The sequence below is a fragment of the Lytechinus pictus genome, chromosome 12, assembly GCF_037042905.1.
Source record: "Lytechinus pictus isolate F3 Inbred chromosome 12, Lp3.0, whole genome shotgun sequence".
Lineage (NCBI taxonomy): Eukaryota > Metazoa > Echinodermata > Echinoidea > Temnopleuroida > Toxopneustidae > Lytechinus > Lytechinus pictus.
Genome location: NC_087256.1, coordinates 12977477 through 12989753, shown reverse-complemented (window position 1 = coordinate 12989753; position 12277 = coordinate 12977477). Strand labels below are relative to the sequence as shown.

General features: G+C 36.2%; 1 protein-coding gene across 3 annotated transcripts in view; it reads left to right on the top strand.

The window, feature by feature from the left end:
* The first annotated feature begins 4860 nt into the window (after positions 1–4860).
* The window catches only part of LOC129273555 (uncharacterized), a 30032-nt gene continuing 22615 nt past the window's right edge, over positions 4861–12277 (top strand). For 2 of the 3 annotated variants that reach the window (XM_054910610.2, XM_054910608.2), the window contains exons 1-2: positions 4943–5283; positions 7587–8838. In XM_054910610.2, coding sequence (XP_054766585.2) covers positions 7599–8838 — 1240 coding nt within the window. In that variant the 5' untranslated portion in view covers positions 4943–5283; positions 7587–7598. Of the gene's footprint in view, positions 5284–7586; positions 8839–12277 lie in introns of all 3 variants that reach the window. The other variant, XM_054910609.2, reaches the window with a different exon arrangement.

The window sequence follows — 12277 nt, the reverse complement described above, 5'->3', positions numbered from 1 at the left end:
ATTATGTAGGTGGGTGTACTGTGAAGGGGGTGCGTGCCCCTCCTGAAAAAGGCGGATGGACATGTCGTCGAAAATTTGAGGCAATAAACATATATTGATTGGCAAATAAAGCATTCACTGGATTTGTCTTGATTGTTCTCTTTCTTAATCCAATACGTGAAACTGTAAGATATAATTAGGGCCCATTTATACACTGTATATATATATATATATATATATATATATATATATATATATATATATATATATATATATATATATGAGATTACTTGCAAAAGGGGTTAGGTCGATCCATTTTTCATCAAATTTGATTTTTATGTCTCAATGTATAGATTTTTAGTACCTCTATAAGATGATACCAAAGAAAAGTTGAGTCCTATTAAAAAGTGAACTAAAATGGCAAAGAAAAATCACTTTTTTTTTCAAAAGGGGTTAGGTCCATTTCAGTTTAGTTGCAAAAGGGGTTAGGTCCACACATAATTTCAAGTTGGAAAAGAATATCTTTAAAAAATTGAAGACAGGTAGATTTCTCTTATACCAAATGTTATGTTCTCATGGTGAAAATTCAGTATCGCATAAAAATATTGCAATATGGGAGAATAAAAAAAATGATTTTCTTGGAGTGGCCTAACCCCTTTTGCAACCAAACTCTTCTGAAGAACTCATTTTTCAAAAGGGGTTAGGTCCATTTTTCATAAATGTTATTGTTTTCTGTCTCTAAACCTCACAATTTTTAGTCACTCTGATTATACTAAAGACAATTTGAAAATCAAATGAAAACGTGAATGAAAGTGGCAAAGAAAAATCACTTTTTCAATCAAAAGAGATTGGATTTATTTCAGTTTACTTGCAAAAGGGGATATGTCCACAATGATGATTTTTTTTTTTTAAATATATAGAAAAAAAAAATTGAAGACAGGTAGATTTCTTTTACACCCAATTTTTGTTCACATGATAGGGTAGTACATCATGACAATTTAGTTTCTCATAAGAATATTGCAATAAGTGAGAATAAAAAACATGTTTTTTCTCGGAATGATCCAAAGTGGACCTAACCCCTTTTGCAACTAAACTCTTCATATATATATATATATATATATATATATGGGCCCTAATTATATCTTACAGTTTAAATTAAGGTAAATACTTTTAGTTTTGGTTATATTATGTTAGCCTGACCTGTAGGTGTAAAGTATTGACAAATTAGCATCTTTTTAATTTTGCGTTTGAAAAAATGATTGGAGGTCCTTTAAAGTCGTTCGGCAGGGAATTTTAATACACTGGTCCAAAAAAGGCAATTTTTTGCTAATATAGTACGGGTTGGGGTAGGTGATAACAGTTACGTTGACTCGTTTGGTAATCGTGTATAGGAGTTTTTACAGAACATATTTGAAAAAAAAAGAAATATGGGAAAATCAGGCTATTTAGTTTAAGCATAAATTGGGCGACTTGGACAATATATAAATCATTCATTTTAATAATATTATTTTTGAAAAATAGGATATGTGTGCTATCTGATTTGAGTTTAAAAAAAATATAAGGGCCTTCTTCTGCAACAACAGTATCATTTGTAATACTAATTGTGTTTGGATTGCACAACCCCTTGCTAAAATACCATAATTAATGTATATGATGCAGTGTAAGTAGTGTGAGATGGAAGAAAATATTTGAGTTTGTTGATCATTCCGATCGATGTTTCTTGAAATTGTCTTGCATAATAGGGCCGCGGAACGGTTTTAAAAGAGGGGGCTGAGCCAAAAGTGGGGGGCTGACCATGCAAAAAATCTAAATCAGATGGTCATTTTTATGTTTTTGTACACGGTTTGGGTAAACAGTCCCCGCCCCCCCCCCCTCCCCGTTTCCGCGGCCCCTGCATATTATCTTGACATCTGGATTCATTGAGTCATGCCTATTTTGGCGCAAGTTGAAATCGGAGTTATATCACTGCAAAAAATGTCTACTGATTATCCAAGCGTGAAGATATACCACAGGAATCGAAATATTTTGGAGAAAATACTCTTTCTGGTGATATGATGTATTCATTGCATAATTTGTCCTAAAATTTGGGATTTGTGAGGTGCCAAGTTTTTTTTTTTCGCAATATCATAAAATGAATAAAATGCAGACCCGACGGAGGTTATGAAGTTGTAGGCCTATATGATAAAGGATGACCAGTGGTAGTAGCCGGTCCAGTATGGGCAGGAAAGAAAAAAATCGAGCCATATTTTGGGCTAAAAGGGAAAGCTTATTTTTCACAAGTTGATCATTTATCCTAAATTCCAAAATAAGTGCCAGAATCGCGCGCTAATTTTTGTTTTTTCATAAACTAATCTTAAAAGTAACACTTTGAGGACTATTTGCAAAAAATTATGAGCAGGATAAGTATCTTACTACTATAAACGAATCTTGTGAGCGCAAAGAGCGAGCTGATTTATGTTAAACATATTGCACGGGCGTAAATCTCGGGGGATAGGGGATATATCCCCACTTTTCAGAGAGGGGAATGGCATGTACAATCAACCCCCACATTTTTCAAGATATAATTTTTTTTAATCATCAAATAGTGCTCCTGTATTATATCATTGGCGGGTGGAGGCCCGTTTGGGAGCACCCCTAAATTAAGATCAAATTATACTTTGAAAAGAGAAGTCGATCCATCACCATATACAACAAATTGATTTGAATAAATAGGAAAAAAGGTCGAACAACGTTAAAAATTTAATGCTAATCGGATGTATACTGGGAAAACTGACAATTCAAAGTTTTGCTTAAATTTACCAAACATTTCTAAGCATAACACGGATGAAAAGCAAATTTTGTTTCACGTAGTAAAATGTAAAAGGATATATATTTTACATATTATGAACGAGTACAATTAATAAGCACTCTCTCGGTATTGAAGTTATAAAAAAGGGTTATTTCAAAGTAAATATGCGCCACTGAGTTTGTCACATATTCTGCTAAATCATATTGCCCCCCCCTAGACCCTGTATCACGGTGACGTAACCCACTTAAAATAAAATGGATGATTTGAAGTACGGTATTTTAACATATTTAGAAATCGTACTTGAAATCCAAATATACAATCGACAATAAGTGAGGGAGATAAAATGCCAAAAGAGAAAGAATGACAGCAAGAAAGAATTCAAGATAAAAAGAAAGAAAATGGAAGCAATAAAAATGGCCTCATCAAAACATAATCATATTCATTACTTTGAGGATTTGGCCGGTACGTGGTCTGGTTCAGGGGCGGATCCACGATTTTCTAAAAGGGGGGGGGGGCACATATTCCCGAGGAAATTTGACGAGCAAAAAAAATGGGTCCTCGCTTTCAAAAGGGGGGGGGCACACTTGTGTTAGGGCGACATATTTACATTAAGGCTTGGTCCCACTGCACTTACGGATGCAGAGAGGATGTAAAACGGAAAAGAATATTGCCATCCGTTGTAAAACGTTATGTATCCGCATGTACTCTTTGCATACGTGTTTCATAATTATGCTCTACAGTATTATATCCACCAACCATCCGTCCACTGTGAATTCGCCCATTTTGTCTATTGGCTGGAACGGATGAAAACGGATATGGAGCCACCCCAAATTTTTGCTTGTCAGCTGTATCCGTTATGATTAAGTTTTGTGTCCGGCGCGACGGCCAGTGGGACCAGACCTTTACACATTTTTATTATGCCTCCCAAATGGGGGGGGGGGGGGGCACGGGCTGGATCCGCCAGTGGTCGAATGCAGTCATGATAAAAATGAAAAACTCTTCGACTGAAAAAAAAGGAGGAAGAAAATATTGTAAATGAAAACATTCTCATCTAGAAAAACAGTGATATTTTGTTCTTATCATCATCATCATCATCATCATCATTATTATTATTATTATCATTATTATCATTATTATCATCATAATTATTATTATCATAATTATTATTATCATCATTATTATTATCATCATTAGTATTATCATCATTATTATTATCATTATTATTATTATCATTATCATCATTATAATTATAATCATAATCATTATCATCACCACCGTCATCATCATTATCATTTGTATGATTATTATTGTTTATGCATTCAAAATAAATCGATTTCAATTAAGTTTGTCTTTGTTGTGATGAAAACAATACATGGCAAAAGCCAATATAAAGCCACCTGCTGACTTGACACATTCATATTCCCAAGTTGAAATGTATGTTAGTTAATATCATGAAAGTGAGTTAAAAATATTGAAATAATCAACAATCGGATGGAGCAGTTCATTGATCGCCCGATTGATCGATAGAAAAAATAGGTTTTCTGTATTTATGGAAGTGCCCCTTTTTTCTTGGTGCCCCTCAAAACGGAAGATGGCGCTCTGCAAACCATGCGAGATAATGAATTGAATACACTAGTTCTGATTCTAGTCTTTTTCTAGATGCCATAAAAATCTGTAATTTTGTCCTGTATTTCATCTATTTTCCATTGGTTATTTCTCGACTTTCCCCCTTCCTTTCCCTTGTTTGTGCTATAGATCTATCAATATTTTTTTTTATTTGATTTAATGATTGGTGAAACGAATTGAACTTTAATCAAATCTTGTTGCCCAAAGCAGGATTGAAGGAGATATTTCTTTTTTTTATGAAGAAACTTCAGGGAGAAGCTTTCCAGGGCAGCTTTTAGCCTGATAAATAATATTTCTTGATTTTTTTCCGTGGCAAGCTCTTAAAATTACAACGCACATTTATTAATTCAAATATCACTGAGATCACTCAATCCAAAACGCCGCAAAAATATTTATATCAACACATGAATATACCGACCAATGCCAACGCTTGGTTGACGAATTCGTCTTCACGCTTGCGTGCATTTGAATGGGAATGAATGAATAGATAGACGCAGTGCGTCTCTTTTTTCGTCATGCATCCGGCCGTCGCTTTGTGACAAGCAGCGCAGCGCAGATAGAATACGGCGGCGATCGCAATTGCTCAGAGTATGTGTATGGCTGTGACAATCAGAAAAGTGTGAACGACTGCCATAAAGGAGTCTATACATTTTTGACTAAATTCTCTTTTTACAATTTGACCGATGGAATCAGCCATAACAAAGCTGCAATTAAAAGCTACTCTGAGTTTCATGATGGTGTTTTGCTGAAAGAGTCGCCGTGTTGATGTAGGTTTGATCGCCTCTTTCTGAAGTTTCTCTACTGAACGTCAATTCTTCCACCGGAATCGGCAAAGATCGCTCCCCTAAAGATTCGGCCTGATTCCTCGAGCTCCCGTGGCTCTGACCAAGGTAATTAAAGGGCGCCACCCATCTGGTTACTTGTTTTGTAGACCAAATGCTTCAAAGTTCAATCTCTGTACACTGGTTGTTCCGCTGAACTATGTTGGCTCCACTCACAGTAAATGTCAGAATTTTTTTAATAAATCCCCAGAAACGACAGTTATCGATCTTGTTTGATCTAGCCTAGGCCTTTTTTTTTTTTTAAATTAAATTTTAAGATGACTTTAAACTTTTTGTTTAACTTAAGCTTTAAATTTAAAACTTTTGAATATATGCAGCCTGTATACTCAATAACTCGATGTAGACCTATATTTTCAAAAAAGTGTAATCCAGGTTGCACTTAACATGTTGATATATTTCACACCAAATAACTCTAGATCTATAAAGCTTTGATTTAATGACAATCATTGAATATTTACTTTATTGTCTTGACTCACAAATGAATGTAATATGCGGTATAGGGTCTAATTATTTAAAGGACTGGTTTTTTGTCTCACCTGCATAGCAGAGTGAGACTATAGGCGCCGCTTTTCCGACGGCGACGGCGGCGGCGACGGCGGCGGCGGCGGCGACGGCGGCGTCAACACCAAATCTTAACCTGAGGTTAAGTTTTTGAAATGACAGCATAACTTAGAAAGTATATGGACCTAGTTCATGAAACTTGGCCATAAGGTTAATCAAGTATTACTGAACATCCTGCCTGAGTTTCATGTCACATGACCAAGGTCAAAGGTCATTTAGGGTCAATGAACTTAGACCATGTTGGGGGAATCAACATCAAAATCTTAACCTAAGGTTAAGTTTTTGAAATGTCATCATAACTTAGAAAATATATGGACCTAGTTCATGAAACTTATACATAAGGTTAATCAAGTATCACTGAACATCCTGCTTGAGTTTCACATCACATGACCAAGGTCAAAGGTCATTTAGGGTCAATGAACTTTGGCCGAATTGGGGGTGTCTGTTGAATTACCATCATAACTTTGAAAGTTTATGGATCTGATTCATGAAACTTGGACATAATAGTAAACAGGTATTACTGAACATCCTGTGCAAGTTTCAGGTCACATGATCAAGGTCAAAGGTCATTTAGGGTCAATGAACTTTGGCCAAATTGGGGTATTTGTTAAATTACAGCCATAAATTTGAAAGTGTGTTGGTCTAGTTCATAAAACTTGGACATAATAGTAATCAAGTATCACTGAACATCCTGTGCGAGTTTCAGGTCACATGATCAAGGTCAAAGGTCATGTAAGGTCAAAGAACTTTGGCCACGTTGGGGGTATTTGTTGAATTGCCATCATATCTCTATAAGTGTTTTGGTCTAGTTCATAAAACGTGGAAATAAGAGTAACCAAGTATCACTGAACATCTTGTGCGAGTTATAGTAGTTTTCAAAATCAGCACTGCTGCTATATTGAATCGCGTGATGCAGGTGAGACGGCCAGAGGCATTCCACTTGTTTTCTATTCGCAAACAGGAATTCAGATTTTGTATTCATGCACATGGAGGCTAACTAATCATGTTTTAACTGAACTTAATGGTCAAAGAATGATTTAGTATGTGTTATGGTTCTATTAACATCAAATTCAAGGCTAGTCCATTGTTCTTCATCATCATCATCATCTGGTACGGGATGAAGGCGCGATGCCTGTAACTCCCGGTCGCTTCTTATAGGATTGATCACTGAAAACTACTACCTCATGAGCTTGCGTGAGGAGCCATGGAAGCTCAATTTTTGCCAAAATATCAATATTTCTTTTAAATTTGTCTGTTGTTAGCATTTGTATTAGGTTTTGAGGAAGACTATTCCAGTCATTGATTACTCTTCTACTAAAAGACTTATTTCTCACATCCAGTTTACTATGGGATTTCAATAATTTCATGGAGTGACCTCTTCTTCTTCTTCCCATGTTATATAAATTGCTAAAGCACAAGTCCACCCCAACAAAAAGTTGATTTGAACAAAAAGAGAAAAATCCAACAAGCAAAACACTGAAAATTTCATCAAAATTGGATGTAAAATATGAAAGTTATGGCATTTTAAAGTTTCACTTAATTTCACAAAACAGTGATAAGCACATCCTGGATGTTATTCAAATGAGGGACAGATGACGTCATCCACTCACTATTTCTTGTGAATTTTATTATATGAAATATTCTTATTTTCTCCTCATTGTTCCTGTGAAACAAAGTTTTATTCATCTCTGAACTTGTTGAATTACCATTGTTTTAAGATTTTATGGTTTAGGGAAGTTAGTACTTATTGTCAATTTCTTTGTTTTCTTTCCATTTTCTTGTCATTCTAGGGGTAGGGAATCATGTCAGCAATGTATTCAACAGCATCATCTGCCTATTCTTCTGCACCCAATAGCATGGGTGTTGGTCCCAGGCAGAGAAGGACCAAACGAAGAGCGCCAGTTCCAAACAATCAATCAGGACCTTGGAGGGATTCATCCTGGGTCCAGAGTTTCTCTTCCCAAGGACCCAGCCCTCTAGGAAACCCCCAGGACCTCAATCCAGCATTTGCTCTGCGGAAGATTGTTCTTCTTCTGGAGAAAGAGAAATATGTTGACGTCTCGCAACTCATCAACCAGCTCAACAATGTTACCATCAAGTCTGTCCTGCATGAATTGCCTATTCATACGTTTATTGAAAACATCCCAGATTCCCTTGTCGCAGTGGAGAGTTTGTACTCTAAACTGTTTGTTCTAGACCCAGAGAGCTTCCCTGTGGAGAAGCTAGCTATTGAAGCTACAGTTTTCCAGATTGTCCGACACTTAGCCTTGGCAGACTCTATGCTTGATGGTGGCTCCCATGAAGCAAATAATGAAACGAACAAGTCTATTAGAAACATCTTACAAATTGTCCTCTTTGTCAAGCCAGACATTGTTTCTGTAGTCCATGCTCGGAAAAAGATGATGGACAATGCCCTCCAAGGAATAGGTGAGCACAGCCTGGTCAAAGTCGCAGGATCTCTCATGAACCTTCATGATGGTCTCAAAATTGAATTTGAGAAAACTACTGCTTCCTACAAAACAGCCATTCAGCAGCTTGAACAGCTGAGCCTCTCCAACCCAAAACCGGTCACTCTGAAATCATTTGCAAATCGATCACTTCCCTCTGCAAACCATCAAGTCCTGATGACATACACTGAAGGAGAAATCCAAGAAAGGCTCTTCAAGAACAAGACTGTGTTGAATGCTGTTGAATCCAATATGACCAGTCAGCTTCCACACTTGATCCAGAACCTCAAGGAAAGGATTGAAAATGACAAGAATGCACTTTTGGCATTTGGGAGATTACGCCGGGAGATTAAGGGCATAGCTGGTGATGCCAAAGTAGCACCTGTACTGACTCAGTACTCAAAAAGTCTCAGGTCTGTTCTAGAAGTCTTCAAAGTTCTCTTGGAAGAGCAATACCCAGAGAGAAAGACACATAATCTCAACTTCTCAGACCATGATGACCAAGTCCTAAAGTTGGAAGATGTCGAGGGAGTGCCATCTAAAGATTCTGCTAATTTGGATACAGATAGAAGCAATTCTACTGATTTTCATGCTGGTAAGAATAATAATCAATTTTTCTGGTTTGTGAGGTTAGCACTAACTCTGGGCATAATGAATGGATGGTTTTACCTGAAGGTTTCATGAAAATGCTGAAGACATGAGAAGTCTGAGAGAGCACACAGTATAGACAATTTCCTTTATAAAACAAAATAAATCAGGGTTATTTTGAAAGGAATAATTTTACCTACTTGAATTATCATTACTGGTTTTTTGTCTCACCTGCATAGCAGAGTGAGACTATAGGCGCCGCTTTTCCGACGGCGACGGCGGCGGCGGCGTCAACACCAAATCTTAACCTGAGGTTAAGTTTTTGAAATGACAGCATAACTTAGAAAGTATATGGACCTAGTTCATGAAACTTGGCCATAAGGTTAATCAAGTATTACTGAACATCCTGCCTGAGTTTCATGTCACATGACCAAGGTCAAAGGTCATTTAGGGTCAATGAACTTAGACCATGTTGGGGGAATCAACATCAAAATCTTAACCTAAGGTTAAGTTTTTGAAATGTCATCATAACTTAGAAAATATATGGACCTAGTTCATGAAACTTATACATAAGGTTAATCAAGTATCACTGAACATCCTGCATGAGTTTCACGTCACATGACCAAGGTCAAAGGTCATTTAGGGTCAATGAACTTTGGCCGAATTGGGGGTATCTGTTGAATTACCATCATAACTTTGATAGTTTATGGATCTGATTCATGAAACTTGGACATAATAGTAATCAAGTATTACTGAACATCCTGTGCAAGTTTCAGGTCACATGATCAAGGTCAAAGGTCATTTAGGGTCAATGAACTTTGGCCAAATTGGGGTATTTGTTGAATTACAGCCATAAATTTGAAAGTGTGTTGGTCTAGTTCATAAAACTTGGACATAATAGTAATCAAGTATCACTGAACATCCTGTGCGAGTTTCAGGTCACATGATCAAGGTCAAAGGTCATGTAAGGTCAAAGAACTTTGGCCACGTTGGGGGTATTTGTTGAATTGCCATCATATCTCTATAAGTGTATTGGTCTAGTTCATAAAACGTGGAAATAAGAGTAACCAAGTATCACTGAACATCTTGTGCGAGTTATAGTAGTTTTCAAAATCAGCACTGCTGCTATATTGAATCGCGTGATGCAGGTGAGACGGCCAAAGGCATTCCACTTGTTTATAGATTTAATAGATTTAAACTATAAATCCTTGACTCTGTATTCCAGGAGCCTGTTTTTAACTTGTGACAATCTAAACTTCTATAACAACAAATTAATAGTCATGTATCTTTAAAGTTTAAGTAAGGTAAAGTGCCCTTGTATTGTAAAATAAATGATGATACATACTGTCTTTAAAAATTTTATTTGAATGTTGCAAAATTGTTCACTTTATTTTCCCATTACCACATATTCTTTGCTGTTTGAAGATTGAAGCTCCTTGCTCAAAGGCTCTCATGTCTCTACACTAAGCATTACACAGAGAATATCTGGAGCTCTAATAAGTAAACCTGTATAGTAGTTTACTAAGCCTTGAATACAATTGAAGATGACTAAGTACATAGAATCCTCTGTGTTATGCCAGAGTTTGGATTTGAATACTTCAGGGTATTTATTCAAGAGGAAGTAGACACAATATATCTTTGTAAAGGTTAGAGGTCACTTTCTTTAACTGCACACACTTCTTTTTCTTTGGTGTTGGAGTAGGTGGACTGAGATTATGAGTTAAGAAGGAAAAGACAAGGGAATTAATAGAGAAGATAAGAATAGATGATCCATGTCAACTTTGGTTTGATAAGAAGATATGTCCATGATCTTATCTTCCCATACTTACCAAGTCATATATGGTTTTAACCTTTGTATCCTTGTCTTGAGAAAATAATGATATACCATGATTTTATTTTCCCATCACCAAGGGTATTAGATTCATAATTTGTTTCCTTATCTAGGAAAGATAAAAGACATTCAGGATCTTTCATTCCAATTCTCACCAAGTGTTCAAGAGGCAGAATCTTTGTCTCCTTGTCTCAAGAATATAAGGAGAACTCCAGGATTTATCTTCCCATTTTCACCAAGTGTTTTAAGATTCAAAATCTTCATCTGAGCCTTGTCTCAGGAAGATGAGGAGAAGGCCATGTCCATGATGTTACCTACCCATTCTCACTAAGTGTTTAAATGCAGAATCTTTGCTTGTCTCAGGAAGATCTATGGAGAAATCCAGGATGTTATCTTCCAATCCTCAACAAGTTTTTAAGATTCAGGATCTTTGTCTCCTTGTCTCAGAGAGATGAGGCGACATCAGGATGTGATCTTCCAATCCTCAACAAGTTTTTAAGATGCAAGATCTTTGTCTCCTTGTCTCAGGAAGATAAGGAGGAATCCGTGACATGATATTCCCATCCCCACCAAATGTTCAAGATTCTTAATTTTGTCTCATCTAGAGAAGATAAGATCTTTGTATCAAGAAGATTTATAAGGGGACATCCATTATCTCTTCTTCGCATCCCCACCAAGTGTTTTCATATACTGAACATTTGTCTTGAGCATTGTCTCAAGAAGGTGAGACATCCAGGATGTTATCTTCCAATCCTCAACAAGTTTTTAAGATGTAGGATCTTTGTCTCCTTGTCTCAGAAAGATAAGGAGACATCCATGATGTGATCTTCCCATCCTTACCAAATGTTTAAGATACCGGTACATAATTTTTGTCTCCTTATCTAGAGAAGATAAGAAGATCTTTGTCTGATTGTATCAAGAAGGGGACATCCATTATATCTTTTTCCCATCCCCGCTAAGTGTTTTCATATACTGAATCTTTGTCTGCTTGTCTCAAGAAGATAAGGAGATATCCATGATGTCATCTTCTAATGTTTAAGTTACAGAAAAAAAAAAAATTTTGTCTAAATCCATGATGTTAACTTTTCATCCTCACCAAATGTTTAAGATATGCAATTTTGTCTCCTTATCTAGAGAAGATGAGAAAATCTTTGTCTGTTTGTCTCAAGAAGATTTATACCTGTAGGGATCTCACTTGTCTTGGGAAGATATGAAGACATCCAGGATCTTAAATCCAATTTGTACCAAGTGGACTTGAGAAGATACGGGATCATTGTCATCTTATCTTTTCATCCCGATTCAGTCACCTGGATGAGATCTGTATCTTCATGTCTTCTTGTCTCACATTATTGTCTTCTCCCTTGAGTTATCTAGTAATTTCCTTAAACTTAAATTCTGAATGGAAGTTTGCTATAATTATAAAAGTTGTAAATTCACCCCATTGGTATATTTATTGATTACATGAATATAAAAGCCATCACAAACCATGTTGCTTTTTTATAAGTCAAATAAGCTATATGAAACATTTTCCTTTTTTTCTGTTTAATAACCCTCTAAAACATGTAATCCTTTATTATGTAAATACAGCAAATCAAGGATTTTATACATTTGGTAA